General features: G+C 40.8%; 1 protein-coding gene across 7 annotated transcripts in view; it reads right to left on the reverse strand.

The window, feature by feature from the left end:
- Positions 1 to 18,879, reverse strand: part of ENAH (ENAH actin regulator) — an 87,615-nt gene that overhangs the window by 3,745 nt on the left and 64,991 nt on the right. For 2 of the 7 annotated variants that reach the window (XM_079298821.1, XM_079298822.1), the window contains 8 exons: positions 13,967 to 14,286; positions 11,970 to 12,770; positions 9,939 to 10,234; positions 9,615 to 9,754; positions 9,181 to 9,235; positions 8,842 to 8,890; positions 6,875 to 6,941; positions 1,071 to 1,149 (listed from right to left, as the gene is read on the reverse strand). In XM_079298821.1, coding sequence (XP_079154947.1) covers positions 1,071 to 1,149; positions 6,875 to 6,941; positions 8,842 to 8,890; positions 9,181 to 9,235; positions 9,615 to 9,754; positions 9,939 to 10,234; positions 11,970 to 12,770; positions 13,967 to 14,286 — 1,807 coding nt within the window. Of the gene's footprint in view, positions 1 to 1,070; positions 1,150 to 4,453; positions 4,517 to 6,874; positions 6,942 to 8,841; positions 8,891 to 9,180; positions 9,236 to 9,614; positions 9,755 to 9,938; positions 10,235 to 11,969; positions 12,771 to 13,966; positions 14,287 to 18,879 lie in introns of all 7 variants that reach the window. The other 5 variants (XM_079298823.1, XM_079298820.1, XM_079298825.1 and 2 more) reach the window with 5 other exon arrangements.

Here is an 18,879-nt window from a genome sequence, read left to right on the forward strand (position 1 = left end):
CCTCAAAACCTAAGGCATCCTTAGAATATGATTAGTGCAGTACAATACAGAAAAAACAGTTCCTAGAAGGGTCACAAATTGATTCCTGTAGAATTTTTGAGAGGAGAAGGGATAAGAATGAGAAATGTGATGTGGAATGCAAAGAAAGGAGCTCACTAAACACTAAAACCCAAGGAAGCATTCAAAGAAAAAACACAAACAAACAAACAAACAAAAAGGGTAATCAAGATACCAAGGTCCCAGTCCCAGTGGAATGTGATGGAATGAAGGCAACAGAATGAAGTGCTTTTCCTGCTTGCTGTTTTTTCCATCCTTTCCTCTAAGCTCCTCCAGAGCCACTCACCAGGCCAGAAGCCACTCTAGAACTACCTGTTGAGCCAGGACTCAATCCAGAGCCAACGAAAACTGATCCTTAACCCAATCTAAAGCCTACCACTACATGGGGACACAGTCTAGAATAAATTATAAACTGCTATCAAAGCAAAAGTGGCTCTAGAATTACCCAGTGAGCTGCAGCCTGCACCAGAACCTCCCTCCCCACTTGGGGATGGACTCATTGATCCAAACACCACCTGGAGATCCTTCACCTCCAACTCCACAAGTCCCACAGGATTCTCTTGCTCTCTGCTCTTGAGCTGGAGAGCTACACAAAAGAAAGCACCCCTGAATGCTTTTCCACCATCAAACTTGTGGTGGAAACATCTGATATTAAAACACTTGTTCTACTAGAGCTGCCCTGAGGGCTTGCTGCTTGTTTGGGTACAAAGAAGAGAAGGAAAGGTTTTCCAGGCCAGCTGATTTCCTAGTTCCATCTGTAATGTCACCACCATCCTGTGTGTGCTGCCTAATGCAAAAGCAGGAACTTTGTGAGGAAATAACAGGGTGTCTAAGCCACCATCCTACAGCTCCAGAGAATACTGACACATGCCTGGGCAAAAATAAAGACTAGTAACTATTAAATCCTTAACTTTGGAACTGGCTAACAAAACAGTTAAAAATTGGTATTGGACAGCTGCAAGTCATTATATCCAACATGTATAGCAATCTTTTTAAAAGCATCATACACTTACCTGCTTCAATCTGTCATAATCTAGACCTTCTGACTGTACTCCGTTGGCACTGGGCTGTCCCGTTGGTGTAGATTTTGGTCTGCAGCACAAAAACACATCCATGGGTTACTGGTTGCTCATTATTACAGGATATATAGGACTCCTCCCCATCAAAATTGCTGACTTTTTTCTAACAAAAACATAGTAAAATATCAGAATGGAAAAAAAAAATGTTGGGAGTAGGAGAATGGGAAAAATCAAGCAGACCCAAAATACCACACAGAATAGAAAGCAACACCCAAGAATGTTTTCCACACACTGGAAATATTAATTACCATAAGAGTTATTAGTTTAAAACAACTTTCAAAGCAGCAGACAGATTTCACTGTCAGTGGTTTCTGATTTGCTCATAATGGGCATGAAAAGCTGAATGCCTCCAAATGTCAAGTACTTTCCTTTTTTAACTGCTTGCTCATTCAAAAGAGGCTCTCCCAAGGAAGCACTCCCACTAACTAATGACTGCATGTTGATGCTGACTGTATGAATGCTGGGCAATCACCCTGGGAGATTTTCAACAGCTGACAGACCCAAGCAACATTATCCAACTCCTCTGCAACTTCAATGATTCCACCAGTTGCTTTCTAAAGCTACTGAAAGCAAATATGGTAACAGCAGCAAGATTCATCAGGTGATACTTGATAGGAAGTTCTAATGCTTTGGACTACATCATATTTGATATTGATTATGAAATACTCTCTTTTAGACATCAAAAACTGGCTTACCAAGATCACCTTGCATTTTTAATACAGATTCCAAAAGAAGGGGGTTTCCTGCCTTTCCACTTCTCTTTCCTCATCCCCTCTTTCACTCAAGGGGTAAAATTCTGACTCATGAACTTACTAGAGCTAAGAGCAGAGACAGAGCCTGGATATTCACAGTAGAAATACCAAAAGAGTTCTCCAAAGAGGGAGGAATGTTCTGCTGTTCTTAAATACATTTTCCATCTTGGCTAGTATTCTCCCTCCCTTACCTATAAAACTTCAAGCCAAGAAGAAGCTGTTGATAAAATTCCTGACAATTCATCTCAGGAGGTTTCTCTGATGTATGGAATTATCACAGTATGCTGACTTCAAGGAAGGGCAGGGTATAAAGCAGACTAAGCTGGGTCCTATTTCATTGCCCCTGTAGGTGGCATCAGTGAACAAAATAGCCTCAGTGTGTCCCTTAAAAATTCCTACATGGGAGGAATTCCTTTAGCACTGCATTTTTCTGCATTTGTTACATGAGGGTGCAGACTGATTTACTGCAATGAAGGTGGACAGGAACAAAAAATGTACTTTATTTCTTTGTTTGTTTTACCAAAACCTTGAGTTTTCATGCATCTTCCCTTACAAGACAGGAGTTTATCCATAGGGAAATTATCCTATTACACTGGTTTTGTTCAGTAAGAGCTGAATGAACCTCACACTAGATTGCCTTGTTGACTTTTACAATCTGACAGAATTATGTTCTGACTTGCCAACTGAAGAACATTCAAAATGTGACTCCCAGCAGAAAAGGGAGTCACATCAAATATTGGTTTGATACTTGTTTTTCCCTTGGGATCACAAACCTCAATTGTCACAGCTGTAAAGACTCAAGTCCACACAATATAAGTTCCCAGAGAGAAATTGCTAATTACTATTGCTTGAAACACACCAAAATTAAACACACAATCCACCAAGCAAGACAGAAGATTAAATATTGAATAACTTGATAGTGAAAGAAGCTGAAAAATAGAATTCACCTTGCAACCACCAGAGAACTACCATGTGCACTAATGCTATGAAGACAAACCACAGTTTAGGGTCTTTTACAAAACTCTTCACATGTTACAGTGCCTAGCTCATTATGGAGGAATTCCTTGCTCAAAAACACTCATCAGCTGAGATCTTTGGCAATTGCTGTCTCATCAGGTATCTGGTATTTGAAGAGTTACTTGCCCTGACTTACTCCATGCAGAACAGCTGAGTTTTTCAGATAGTTCATATATAGTTTCTGATAATTTCCATTTACTGTAGTTCTGTTCCCATACACTGTGGCATGACAGCATTTATCCAACATGACTGAAAAAATCCTCCTAAATGCAGCTCCTGGCAATTGGTAACAGGCAGCTAGCACCTGCCTTAATGGAAAAACACAACCAATAGCATACTTAAATACTTTTTTAAAGTTACTTATGAGTTTAATGCATTAATTAGATGACTTCAAAGAAAAGCTCTACACAAACTGGTTTTTTTTCTTATCTTTAGAACAAAAAGTCAGTTTTACCCACCATAAGTATCTACTGCTGCTATCTGTTAAAAATCTCCACAGGAGATGATCTGCCTCCAATCTTGACAATGTGCTCCCTTTTTGCTTTCCAAAATGCAAGGCATTCTTAATTCAAACACTGAAATACCATCATTAACAAAACAGATTTCTAATCTCAGGAAAATCTAGCTGTGCTCCTCTCCAAATTATGCTAGTTTTTTCCTTCTTCAGCCTGAATGCAGTTGTCATTTAGGAAAACATTAACTATTGAAGTTTAGTGCATAAAACCTTCCCAGCCATTTGATCCCAATGTGGCTAAAGAGCTCTCCCGTGTGGTTTTTCATAGCATTGCCCAACAGGACAGAGAGGCAACCCTGACAGTCCCTAACACACCTTCAATCAAGCATGCAAAGGAAAGATTTTATTCATGCCAACATGCAGAATACACCACCCAAGATGAGTAGCTACAAGGGGAACTTTTCATACAAAAAGATTAAGTAATCACCACAACGAGTGCTGTCATGAAAAACAAAGCTGGAATTTGGCTCAGTAATTCTGAGGGGCTCTGGAACACATTTCCCTCTGGAAATGTCTCAAAACCTGAAGGGTTTCAATGCCAGTACTTTATGACCACTAGACAATGAAACTTAGATCTCCAGCAAAAAATACACTTGATGTTAACTAACTTGTCAATATGTTCCAAATAGAAACATTAATTTATGTTTAAAAAGTCTTTTATCAAAAAGCAGATGTGAAATCACCTAGAAAATAAATTTCTGTTCCTATATATCTAAACTCACAGTTTTGAAAATCTGCTTCTTGCAAATGGTATATTAAATCCTGGCATATTCAGCAGGAATTTGTACCTTTGCAGGTGGAGACTGCCAGAAAACAGGATTTTATATGAATTCATACCTAGTTCTTAAGCCATCTCAACTTGCCTTTGACACCATCTGCTTTTAACCAGACCAAAAGTGGCTCAACTGGACAAACAAAATGTGGAGGAGCAACCTGGTGGTACATGTGGTGATTACTAACCCATGTAGAAAAAGTCCAACCCTGAACTGGTCAAAGGGGTTATTAGGAAGTCTCAAATCCCAACAGGATGATACCTGTTTAATGAATCATAGAACCTGTTTTCAGAAGCAAGCAGATTTTTCCATGGAGATTCCCGTCTATTAGGGGGAGAAACACTACCTTTAAAAGCTATAACAGCTCTTCATTTTGCTCAGTTTCAGCACCTTAAACACCATGGGGTTTCAGTAGATTCAAGAGTTCAACATGCATGTTTCAGGAAATATTAAAAGCCCATAGCTCAAGTTTTTTCTCTTTGCTACAAAAAGAAAAGGCCTGATTTTAGACAGGACACTAACTTGTTGTAAAATATTTATTCATTCTACACCATCTACCTCTGTGGAAGCTCTGAAGAGAAAATTTTGCTGACTTGCCAGTTTCTTAAGTGTGCTTTGCTTAATCCCTGTCAGTGACTCACATCCTCCCTGCAGAGGTCAGGAGCAGCCCTAGCAGGTGAAAGAAATCCCCTTCTGGCAAACAGAGTTTCCAACAGCAGCTCCCCTTGACTCACTCACTCAAACAAAGCTAGTTCAACAAGCTGCTTGTTGAGAGAGACTTGACAAGTTGGCAAATGCAGAGAATTAAGAAAAATACAAGGATATTCAAGACAGACTTTTTCTAACACCTTCTCTTTCTATGAAATTTTCTTCAAGCCATCAACACTGACTAGAAAATTGTATCAGCAGGCCTAAAGCATGTGCTATAGCACCTTCCAGCAGGTTATGACAGCACTGGAAAAGAATACTGATGTTAAATAAACACAGAATTCTTATTTTGGAAGTACTTTTAGAGTGTATATACCCAGGAAAGCTCACATAAAGTTAAGTTCTATCAGTGCATTTTCCACTGGATGAAGACAAAAGCTTGATGGAGAGAGTGCCCCAATACATCTAAGAAATCTCAAAAATATTCTGTACTTGTCTAGGTCAGAAAACATTTTTAAACAGACCTCAGCAGCCTCAGAATTTCACCAGAAAAAGATCAGAGCAACTGGATGCATGAAACAGTTTACAAGAACCTACTGTTGTAGGGGCAGGTAGAATCAAGACTTCAGACCCCCCAAAAGAGTCAGATAGTGAGAGCTGCCCTAGTTATTAATCCCTTTACCCTATGGATAAGCAATTTGAGGAAAGTATCTACAGCCAAAGGGTCAGACCAGCAACTGTCTTATACAACAGGAACTCTAACTTGCCCTTCAGGATTCCTCACACCAATTATTTCTGTTCCCCTGCAACACCCCGTTTTGAAGCAGATCAAGGTATCAGCACAAGAGACCCTGGTCAAAGCAGGTCAGACCTACTGGGAGGAGGGGGAAGAGAGCAGGGGAAAGTCAAGGCCAAAGGTGATGCAGTGTTTTGTTACACTGGCAGTGTAGCAGAGAGAACATTACCAATGGCAGCTGCTTTTAGAAAACACAAAGCAAGCGACCAGAACCAAGGCTGAGACACCTGAAACCCCTGGATTTATTCTAAAAGAGACAAAGATACTGAGAATGTTTAGTGTTGCATTTTAGAACTGAAGACCTCAAGGGCAACCTCAACTACAAGTGAGGCCACTCAGGGAACAATTGCTTTTAATACTCTGATCACCCAGTCTTCAGTAACTGTTTCCAACAGCCAAATTTTAAAGAGAATTCAAGTGATTTCAAAGACAGCATTCCCAAGTTGAGCATGTTCTTCTGTTTTCTCTCAAGAAATTCCAGTAACTTTCTCAGATTTAAGGGAATTATACACAATACAAAGGAATTCTAAATGAACCACAAGTCTTCTGCCTAAAGTAAATGACAATTAAATATACCCCCCAAAAATTGCTAAAGCAGCCATTTAACTTACTGAAATTCCTAGCAGAACAATCCCTGCCTACCAAAGTTCCAGCTGACAAGTTGCCAAAGACTGGTTGATGCACTGAAGGATATAAAATATTTCTACACTTCTTTAGGATGGAGACTTTCCTAGATTGGTACAAGAACCACTGATAATTGTCACAGAATCAAGTCTTACCAAGATGGCTTAAATATCCACTTAGGCATTCTAGGAGTAGCAGAGAAATAGAAAGAACACCTGTTCCCTAGATTTACTACTGAATATGTGAACTGCAGCACTAAATTTTGTTTCACCTTGCAGGAAATTTTAGACTTCAAAATAAAGAATTAAGCACTGCTGTAGGCAAATACACACCTCATTAATTCAGGTTGTACACCATCAATTGTTAAAGAAACTTTTTGGGTACTAATTTTGATTTCACTGTCAAAAATTTCACTTATTAACATTCTCCAAGAGTAACTCTTCATTCCTACTTAAAAATCCTAAAAGCAGTTTCACAGCAGCAATTTTAAACTCATACATTTTGCTTTTAACAGTATCAAGTTGATCTTCACTATTCTAGTCCAGTATCTTTAGCAGCATGTGCAGCATGAACATATGTAAGGAAAAAAGACAGCTGGCAAAAAAGAAGAGTACCTGGAAATAACAGGTGACTTGCTTCCATTCACTGTATTTGTTCTTTCCCAAGGCTTTCTTGTTAGTTCTGGAAAACAGAGTGAGGAGATTAAAAACTATTCTATTCACTGTGTAATTTATGTGAGGAAACTTCAAGCACCAAGCAACTCAAGACAGCTGCTTGGTGTTTTTACTACATTGCTTTTGCTCTTTCCTATTAGGCTAACTTCTGTAATATTCACCTGTGGAGGCATCAACTGAGAGCATTTTAAAGTCTCACTGGTTTCTCAGACACTAAATGCCATTTGATTCTTAATCCATCTGGAAGAAGGTCTGTCTATAATTTATGGATTGGATTGTTAATGATAGAAAAGTAATTCAGTGCCAGCTTCAGTGACATGTCAGCAGATACAACCTGACAGAACTAGAATATATTTCAGCAACAAGAAAGAAGGTGGTTCATTCCTTACAATCTGCACAAGTTCAAACAGCCTCTCTCTAGTGTGGATTGTTATTACTTGCTATCATTACTCAGTCAGGACTTCAGTGTGCCACTGATCTTATCAGTCTTCACTTCAGACCTGGAGTTAGTTTGGTCTGCTCCCTTTCTTTCATATTGTTTAGCTCTGCTAAGCTGGGCAAGCAGAGAGGCAAAAAGGCCCTCTCAGAGTCTCATATTGACCAGAAAATTCCTGGGATGCAGCTGGATACTGAGAAGAATAGCTAAGTTGCAGAAATCTGCATGCATAGTCTGTAATCCAACCAAGTACAGGCTACTTATGCTAGTAATAAGCCTTAATTTCATACATCAGTCTTCAGGACTTGTCCTGCCATAGGAGTTATTTCAGCAAGATTTTAGCTGTATCTGCAAAATTGAGAAACTTCTGCTATGGGCACAGTTTGCTCAAGGATGCCAAGCATTCCTCTTAAAGCACTTTAAAGAACCTGTTCCAGTGGTAAGGCTCAGCATTACCAGAGCATCTCACAGCAAGAAATGAAGAAAATTTCTTAACTGGCACAGAATGGTCAAATTCTACATGCATTTGACATTTTTAACATGTTTGATGAGCATTCTTATCACCAATTAAAGGAACCACTTCCACTTGTTTAAATTTCCTTCTTTTTGGGCCTATATTATCAGAAGTGTTCCAAACACAGTCATTTTCCTAAGGCCAATGTCCTTTCTGTTTAACAGAATGAAGCAGACTCTCTTGAAAGAAGAGGGGGAAAAAAAGGGGGTGTGTGTGAAAAACTTGGTTTGTGTGATGTCATTTATTTCCTTGCAGCCTGACTTCTCTAGATGAGTGCTTGTATCTCAATACTAAGTTATTACCAGTTATTTCCATCTGGACACACAACTCTTAGCACTCCTTTTTATTCCCCAGCCAGGTGTCACCTGGGTTTTGTTCACACTACTGCAGTGGTTTTCAGTATTAAGGGCTGCACATCATCAAGTGGTTGAATCATTTAGAGGAGAAGTGTACACATGGGCAAGCAATCAGCAGAGGAAGCTGGAACAGACTGAATGCTGGTATATTCATTATCCAGTTACTTCCCTTCTGCTTCCACTGCTTTTTAGGATGACAAACTGCAGTTACACAGCACAGCCCCCAACTTTTGCAGGTGTCTCTTGTGAGACAGTAATTTATAACATGAATACATGTGCATGCTGACAATAGCTCTTGGCCAACTGCAGAATGTATAAGTTTTCCTTACTGACTGCAGCAGAGGTGTTGGCTACACAGTTCCAATCACTGCCCCTTCAGCACAGGGATTGTGGGCAAAGAATACCAACACTCTGCACTTATATACTTTATTCACTTATGTTCTTTCTATCCATCCTCTTCTGAACCAGGACCCATTCTACAGCAAAACCCCAGGCTGTAACCATGGCAGAAGAGGCAGGCTCCAAAATTCAGCAGAGCTGAGATTTGTCACTAGATTTTAGCATTACAGAGTCCAAGAGTTCACAAACCTGAGCTACTTACCAGGTGTGCTTGTTGAAGAAACCTTAGAAGATGAAGACTCTGATTCTTCCTGATTAAAAGGGAGATGAGAGGGATTACAAAGAGGAGGGAAAAAAAGAAGTCTTTATAATCTGTTAGATTCACAAGAGTCAATCTCAACTGTTTAAGTATTTCAGTTTTTATATATATTTAAAATGGTTCTGCTCAACATATAGAAAACGAGCAAGCACTTCACAAAGTAGTGGTTATATGTTTGTATATTGACACAGTAAAGTATAAATAATCTCATGTACACCACTGGAATCTCTCTGACAATCTTTGTATTTAGTAATGTGAGTAAGATAAAATTTCTCAACTCACAGCTTTATCTTCTTTTTGCTCTGGTTCTGTTGATCCCTTTTCAGCAATTCTTCTCCTGTAAGCAGAGACAAAAGTTACCAACCTCATCATGGCTTTAAGATGGAAGAATGTTGTTTACTGCAATTAAAGACTTAGGCTCATGAAAATTAGTGTTTTGAGAAGTACTTTCAAGGCACCTTCAAAGGCAAAGTCCTCCTGGCCAAAGCAACTGTGCAATTTGAAGTCTCTGTGCCCTCCCTACCAGCTGCACAAAGGCTTACACAGAAGTACTGGATTACACTCAAATAAAAATGGCTATTCATGAAACATGATCAGCTTCTCAAAGCAACCAGGAGCTGCTGTCTATCTGATCCTCAGCCAGCTGCAAGCAGGCAGCCCAAATCCCACCTGTGTGATGACTAAGCAGCTGGAGCAGAGCAGGCACAGCTCCTCACCTCCTGGCCAGCAGGGCGCTCATTTCTTCCATCAACCCACTGCCTCCCAAGGGAAGGGGTCCATTTCCACGGCCACCGTCTGTTTTGGATGAAGCAGAGCCTCCTCCTCCTCCTCCACTCGAACTGGAGGAGTCTTCACCCTTCAGAGTGCACAAAAAGACAGCAGATGTGCCAACAGAATGAGAGCCGACTTCGTGAAACCAGCAAGAAAGACACAACTGCATAAAGAAGTGCACGGGGTGGCAGCACACGCTTGACACATCCTGACGCTGCTATTGACCTTGAACAAAGGCGAGAAGCAGAAGAAACCAGAGCTCTATTTACCCGTGAGACTTTCCTCAGCTTGGCCCCAGCGAGCGCAGCCGCCAGCCCCGTCAAGGGGCGGTTATCCTCGGGCACGAAGCCCGCCGAGAATGGCGCGGGCGGCAGCGGGGGCGCGGGCGGCGGCGGCGGCACGGGAGGAGCCTGGCCGGGCAGCGGCGGCGGCGGCGGCGGCCCCGAGGGCGGCAGCGGAGGCGGCGGCGGGGGGCCGGGAGGAGGTGGGGCTGCCACTGCCGACTGAGCCGGGCCAGGGGGCAGGGGAGGCGGAGGAGGAGGTGCAGGTGGTCCTTGGACAACACCTAGGGTCAGATGGAAACAAACAGAAGGCGTTAAGGATTTGGAAAACAAAGGTCTTGCTGTCATCGAAATGGTGGTTCTTTTGCTCAGTGTATGAGGCATTAAAACTGGTAAGATACTAGGCAAGAAAACACTTAATTTCAGCAGGAGAGAAGCATTCTTATTCAATGTCCTACAAATATGACACGGTATGCTGTGAGAGATCAGACAGCTCCAGAGAGATTTACATGAAACCCCTCCAGTCAGGTTCTGTGCTGCAACCAAGAACAACTTCACACCAGGAAACAGGCAGAGAGTCGAGTCAGGCATGAGCATCGCAGCAGGAGGACAACAGATGTGCTCACATGGTGCTAAACAGCACCTCATTGAATTAACATCTGAACCCTTGAACTGTTTGAGTGCCAATGCTAATTTCTAAGATGTATGTAAATCTTTCCTTTAAAACAATTCCAGCAATCAACTTCTATAATTTAATACAAACACTAATTAGTGAGTTAGAAGACTGACATGTTTCAAGCTGATGGGAAGAAGCTCTTCTATTTTTCATCTATCATTCTTTTACTTCCTTAAATGCAAATTGTTATCCAAGTACAAAGGGTACTTTGAAAAAAGAATATTCTGATGATCACTGTATCATTATTATTCTTATAACATGAAGAGTTTAAGAAACTTTGACTCAGACAACAGCTCCACACCTCCACAGATCCTACTTCTGTCTCACCCAAACTGCCATAAGGCAGGAAAAAATGCTGCCCAGCTACCTTAATCTCTAAAATCAGGAATTTCACATATGAGTCTTCCTGGTTTCTTATTCTGCAAACAACTGCAGAAATTTAAAAGCCTGTTAAACCCTCTTGGCATCACTCACTGTTCAAGTGCACACTTTTATTCCATACTAGAAGTGAGTCTCTATTTCCACTCCATCTCTAAGCAGCTCAGACATTCATTTTAGATGAGGATACAGAGTCCATTCTGCATGGCTTGTACCAGGCTGCCTATCCCCTAGGAATCCCTCTGCACACACCTTTAGAGCTACCGCAGAGTTCTGTACAAATACCTACATCTGTTAAATCAAGGTAAATCTGTTAAATCAATATAAAAGCAGATTCAGTTTAACAAAAACATGTACTGCCATGTAAAATGCATTTCTAGCATATTGGTGGACTGTTCATTAAGGTAGTCACCTGCTTAATTAAACTTTTTGTCCAAAGTTGTCTTAGCTACACTGGTAAAATACTGCAAAAAGACCTGCCTCTCTATGTCTAAATACACACATATATATATGTATGTGTACACAGCCATGTATCAAAATACAAGCACTGTCCAGAAAGAAATGCTGCAGGTGTCACACACTACTTTCTAAATCTGAATTATTCCTCACTGAAGGTCATCTACATGTCCAAACCACACATATGCTCTTCTATGGTGGCTGCCATTAGGCAACTAATGATCTTGCCACTTTCCAAATAAACCAACAGTGCAGGCAAGAATTTGACAAACTCCGTTCTCAACAGGTTGAGTCCTTTAGAAACCAGAATTTTACTTATGACAGGCCACAGACCACCATCTCCTAGGCACAGAGCTTTAGTATTTCCCTTACCCCAGTCCTGCAGAGGGGTTTGGCATTAGGATGGCTGCAGCTTTGGAAGCACTGCGTTACTCCTGGGGGCAGCCAGGGGCTCTGCAGCCGCACTGTGCCCTGCTTAGCGCATTAGTAGCAATAACAGAAAGCCTTACCCTGCTGGGTCGGAGCTTCAACCGGCTGAGAGGCTGCCTGCAAGACTGGCTCAGAAGCAGAGGAGTCTCCCAGCACAGAGTTTAGAGAGTTCTCAACAGAGGCAGGGGTAGCTGCAGAGGGAGAAGGGAGAACACTAGGCTTGGATGAGGGAGTCGAGGCATTCGGGGAGTTGGGAGAAGGAGAAGCTTGAGGTCCAGAGAGTGACAGAGGTGGAAAGGAAGGCAGTGGGGGGGGAGGAGGTGGCGGAGGCGGCGTTGGACCTGAGGTAGAAGGTGAAGGAACCGGATAAGCCAGGTTTTCAGGAAGCCCGTTAGGAGCCGTGGGAGACGTGGACATTTGGGTCACCGGGTTGGAGGCCGACACCGGGAGGACGGGTCTTGGGCCAGCGGCTTTGCCTGGCGGGCTGCTTATCATTACCGGAGGAGACGGGGGCAGGGGGGCGAAAGCGGGCACGGACCAGGCGGCCGGCTTGGCGCTGGGAGGCAACGTCGCCGCGGCGCCGACCGGAGAGGGGGGCCGAGAACTTTTGTTCAGCGGACGAGGAACCGTGGCGTAATGGGGGAGGACGGGGTGGAAAGCTGAGCCTAAGGATGTAGCAAAACGTGATGCAGAGTGCCTTAGAGGCGGTGTAGGGGGAGTGGAGGTCGGTGGTGCAGAAGTCACTACAGCGTACTCCGGTGTGGCCTCTGCCATTGGCGCTGAGACTGCTTTTGCATATGATGGAGGAGGTGCTGAAGGAGGCTGGCAACTGGAGTATTCAGGAAGTGGAGTGCTATACGGGGAGTTGTCGAAAGATGGAGCTGGACAGAAGATGGAAAGCAGCAGCAAAGGCAGGATAAAAAAAGGAGAAAGAGAAAAAGGGAGCTAATGAAGCAACAAAACCAGCATTCAAACAAAACGTAAAAATGTAGACTACAGTTAGTACCAGAGGATTAGGCACAAGTGAAAATACTGTTAGGAAAGTTTTACATATTATCAACAGCTGCTCTTAAATTTTACCAACTCTTTTTGTGCCAACATTTGAATTTACAAGTACGTTCTAGAGAACGTGTCCCATCTGTGAGATGGATTAGATATAGGGTTGAGCAATCAGTCTTTTACCAGCTTTAATCTTCTTGTTTGGTTGCAAACTGCAAGCAAACGTAGGGATCTTAACATTTGTTTCGATTCTACTAATAAAGCTCTTACCAGAGGTAGCAAGTGTCATCTCTCTATTCCCCAGAAAAAGCTCCATAGCAAATATTGAAAGTACTGGGAATAAAACTACCAATAAAATCCTCTGCTCTGAAATGACTTACACAATATTCCTTGACTTTCACCATGAGCTGACTCATGTAAATTGAGTTTGAGACTGAAGAACAACCAAACACTTGACTAATGCTCCATATTACCAAAATGAGAAAGCTTTCAGTTATCACTGGATACATTTCCGCAGGCAGTGCATTATCTTATCTACAAACACATACAACACATTTCACTGAAATGTTACTGCAATGATAGATTAGGCAAGACTTCAGACTGAAAAGCATTTCTCACACTATTACTTTGCCTTATATAGAACATACCTTCTATGTTAACATACTCAACCTGAAACCTTTTGGGGTTTTTTTCCCAACTTATGTAATGACAATACATTTGTTGAATAGAGCAAACAATGGTAAGGCATTTAGAAAATTTAACTCATCACACTTTAACCAATGCTGGAGGTGCCCAAAGTGATTCAAGCTCTTCCACGCAATCAGAGAGTATGGCAACAGAGTAAGCAAATAATGCAAAAAAATTTATTTCAGAATTAATGGAAAATATGACAGGAAAGTCAAAGCTCTTGGACTTCTTGCCATAAAAAAGGGAAGGAATTCCAGCAAAACGAAGCCTGAAATACTGCCTGTTGCTACAGCTGTACTCACTGCCATTTGCTGGTTCTCTCACACTCCATCACCCAAACACACCAAGAGCAGCCTGGCGGTAGAACACGCTCGGGTTCTGAAATTCTTACCAGCATTTGAAACTCTTCTCTCTCTTTCCCATTCCAGCTGTTCCCTTTCCAGCTGCTCTTGCCGCTCTCTCTCTTGCCTCTCCCGTTCCAGGCGCTCGAGCCTCTCCCGGTCCTGCCTCTCCTTCTCCTGTCTCTCCCTTTCCAGGCGCTCCTGCCGCTCCCTCTCTTGCCGTTCTCTCTCCAGCTGCTCCTGCTCCAGGCGCTCTCTTTCCAGTCTTTCCCTTTCTAGCCTCTCTCTCTCCAGCCTCTCCCGTTCCATCCGTTCACGATCCAGCCTCTCCCGTTCCAGCTCCTTCTGCCTCTGCTGCTCTTGCAACTGTCTACAATCGTGAAAAATAGAAAAGAGACTGAGCTGCAAAGCAAAAACCAAAAATATCAAGCGACTGTTAAAAGGACAAGGAGATAAACTAATCAACAATCTTGAAGAGAAGCACAGCATTCGTACCTACAAGAAAGTCTTAATTCTAACATGCCATTTTTCTGAGCTGGATAATAGTTTGATTATGTTTACAGTAAAAAGAATCACATATCTGATTTCCTCTTAACTAATTGAACATTCTGGGAGACAGCCTTCAAGAGGTAAGAATAGAAAGTTGATGCTGCTAATTTACTAACTGATACAATCTTCCCAGTTTGGGATATGGAGTTACATTTGTCCTTTGCACGGTATTTTATACTCAAAGCAGTGAATAGAAGTACAGTGAAACAGCAGTAACACAAATACTCATCAAAAAATAAAATAAATTATGGTTTTTGGATTAACTAGTCAGGTATAGTTTACCCAGATTTTACAGAAGCATCAAAATGCACGTGTCCATCCCCACTTGCACAGTAACAAACACACAGCTGAACTGGCAACACCCTGAGAACACCCTGAAGGCACAGCAAAAATGGACATGGTCAAAAAAACCCAGGGTGCAGCAGCCAAGGAAACACTGCAGGGAGCTGGCAGGGCTTCCAGCTCATGGGAGTCTTTGCAAAGCAAAGCAGAGAGGGAGAAGATGTGAAGAGGAGGAAAACAAGCAAAAGGCAGGCAGTGGAAATATCCTAAGGATAAGAAAAAACCTTGCAAAATTCTCTGCCAAAGCCACTGGGTTGGCTGAGAGGACTTTTCTGAAAAAAAAAAAACCAAACCAAAAAAACCCCAAAGCAGTGGAAAAAGCTATATGCCACCTTATTGATCCTTTCTTCTCAACTTGTTTTACATTTTCTTTAGGGTTTTTTAGGGCTTTTAAAAAAGATATATCTTCCAAGTTGGTTAAAATACAGCTTTTTGATTTTCAAAGGTTTTTTATCTCTTGGGGATAACTCCCTGCTGAAACAAAAATTAGGCAGATCCTCCTCCCAGCTGTGACCAGTATGCTCCTGTCAGTACATAACACTGGAAGTGTCGCTAGTTGATGTTCTCTGTTTGAATTCTTGTTTAATAAAAAAAGGCAAAATCATAATGCTTAGAAAGAAAATCTTGTCTATAGAGCACAGAGCCATTTTTTCTGGTATGTTTCAGACACAAAGTGATGACAGTTTCTCAACAAACAAAGCACAGCCAGCTCTTAACTATAAAGCAGGGAGGAGACCTGAATTTTGACACCTCAAGCTGCCAGATGTGTATTTTCTATACTGCACCACTGGGCAATTTGATTTGGACAGTCATTGGCAATATCATGCTGTATACATAGAGTCATAAGGACTGAATTCTGAAAAGGGAACTTCAGCTGTTTCACTCCTTTTCATACCCAGAAAATACAAGCCTAACAGCAAATTCCAGCCCATAAACTATTGCTACTGAAGTCCATCCAATTTTCAGACCAATGCTTTTCCTTTACAAACAACAACAAAAAAATTAAATATTGAAATTTCATAATTTCCATAACTAAATAAGTTCCAGTTAAGCACAACAAAAGGACTTTTTCACTATTTAACTCATTATCCTTCAGAAGCAAAAAACCAGTTCTGCTCCTTTACCCTTTCTTCCTTCAGCCATATAACAAAGCTGCAAGACCAGTCACCATGAAATTAGAGCTGCAACTCAGCTTGATAAATGACTGATTTTTAATCTCTGAACTCCACTAAAAAGTCTGGTGTTTGACCCATGCACATTTGGAGCAAGCAGAGGAGTTCTACAAATGTTAAGAGAAGATAATATAAACCACAAAAATTTAAGCTCTGAGAGGTATTAGAAATATTTTTTGATGTTACATTTTTGCTTGCTCTTGTACTGTACAAAACAAATTTCACTATATGATCTTCCCCTCTCCCTCATCCCCCCAAATTAAATCCATTGTTAGAGGAAAGCAGGCTTTTCATCAAGGTTAACTTCAGCTTTATTATGTTAATTTTTTTTTTTTATTCATAAAGGAGAGGTGGATGCACATGTTTGTATCTAAAAGGCTATTCAGAGCAGAAGACAACACTGACAGACTCCAAAGCAGCTTTGTTTATTTGCATCATTCTTTTGCATTCACTTGCCAGAAATGAGCATATTCTACCTACAAATGTACACTCTGTTCATCCTAAACCTAAAATGTAGATATGGCATTCAGGATCATAAACATTCCACTTTATATTTAGTTTATAATACTGGAAGGTATCAATTCCCTGGGTTTAACAACACATCAAGCAACTGTCAGGATATTTCTTCTGCTTAAGTTCTTCATTTCTTTACAGAAATAGAAGCTCAATATAGGTCACTCCTCACACAAAGGCAGCATTGCCAAGGCTGTTTTGCAGTAAGCCATAGCAAGAGCTCTGCCATTTCATATTTCCATATTTCCATAAGCAACCTGCAAAAGAAACAGCAAGGTGCTCTCATAAAGCTCCTAAATAATATTCAGTTTTTTAAGGTAGCAAGGATGATGGCTGATTACGAAGAATTACTGATGGATCTTCTAATTACAACTAACCTGAGAATAAAATTGGCAAATAAAACTCAACTGAAATGAAGCATGGCAGAGAAAAGGAAATACCTGCTAAATTAATTTACAAAGTGCTGGACTTTGAGTTGCCTGTGGACTCAGGAGTGAGATATTAGGATTACAACAGGCAGTTCTACAGCAACATCCATTCATTAATGTGTCCTGTTCAAAAACCTCAACTAGATGCTACACATCAAGAAAGAATAGAGAAGTACAGAAATAGCATCATCCTGCCTTACAATCCCTGCACTCACCTCCAAACAGGGAGAACAGAACTGAAAAGATTCAAAGAGCAGCAGAAAACTGTTATCAAATGCACCCAACACCTTCCATTTAAAAATAATTCAGAAAGCTGCAATTCTACATTCTGGGAAAGACAACTGGAGCTGTATGGATCCTGAGTGATGAGCACATCCCTTCACAAGAGCTGGGAGAAAAGATTGGATGCAAATAATGAGAGCAAAGCTCAAAAGAAAAGAGCACCTCAGCACATCTTAGCAGGCAAGCTATGGAAGTCCTTGCTAGAGTGATTCAAGGAAAGAATAGGAAAAAAGCCACAGAGAAAAAAAAAATTTAGTAAATATTGAGTGACACAGTATTTAACTTTTTAAGAATCACAATTTTCAATTTCTTCAGGAAATATAAGGAATAAAACCAGATTTTTTTTGCCAGGAACAAAGTTAACCACTCTGCTTACAATACAAATGCTCTACCAAGAGAGGGCAGTAAAACACCTTGCAATCATATCTTATACATAAGAGATTAAATAAACCATTGTTGAGAATAATTTCTCATTATATCTCACTGAAGCATCCCTTTGTCAACAAAGAAAAAAAAAAAAGAAAGCAAAAACAACATGCAAACAAACAAAAAAAAACAACCAACCATACCTCACTACTCACTACATTTCTACTGTCATTTTACTAAGTTTAATAAACCTTTTGAATAGCAAACCACAAGGTGCACAGGTCAGAAGATCAGTATGCCAGTAATGCAATAAAGTTGCTTTAATACAACTTAATAAGCAAGGAAGAATTCCATAAACTACAAGTTTATACAAGTTTATAAACTATAAGTCTTAGCAAGTGTTACAGTTGTAGCTAAAAAAGATAAAAACCACATTTGATTATTAAAAAAATTGCATTAAATCCCTCTGGCTTTGTTTAGATAGCATAATTTTATTTTAAAATTTTGTCAGAGATCAAAATTATATTAGACAAAAGCATTAGTAAATTAAGGAGAGTCATCACACATCAATTAAAGTACATCTGAATGTCAAGACTGGTAGTTCAAGAACCCTGTGAAAGCAACACCTGAAAATCCTTCAGTCTTAGAAAGCACATGTGGCCACCAGGACAACTTTTCAAAAATCTAAAGAGGTACCCAAAATATCCCAGAAAGCTGTCTGGTAGTGAAATGCTCACTGTGCAAAGACAATGTGATTATTCTAACTATTCTACAAGTGTTAGTTATTAAATCTAAGAGCTAATTTACATTAAATAGCTGAGCCTGCTGTAAAACTGTACATGTCAGTCACACACAAGGTACTGTTACTCATGTTTAGATTCAGAGTCACCTTCAGGATCTCAGAATAGCTGCTGGCTTTGTCACAGGGACTACTCATGACACTTTCTTTGTGGATTTTAATTAGCTTCATTGCTTACTTTAATACTAATTCAACTTTTAAAACTATTTCCCCTCTTGCCCTTATACTTTTGTCCAGTTAAGGAGATACTGGGGATAAAGAAAGAATCATATTTACAATACTAACTTGTGACTTAATATGAGCATTAATCCTGCAGTTCTTTGGGCAGTCAAGCAGCAGGAGCATGACTACATTCCTGAAATAACACATGGAGGGAAAAAAAAAATGCAATGAGCAGAATTAAGCACACACTGTTGCATCCCTGCTGAAGAAAATCCCTCCACATTCTGTGATGGTGAAAGTGTTTAGAATTTCTCCTACATGACAACTGCAAAACAGAATTGCAGTTAATT

The sequence above is a fragment of the Erithacus rubecula genome, assembly GCF_903797595.1.
Source record: "Erithacus rubecula genome assembly, chromosome: 2".
NCBI classification, from domain to species: domain Eukaryota; kingdom Metazoa; phylum Chordata; class Aves; order Passeriformes; family Muscicapidae; genus Erithacus; species Erithacus rubecula.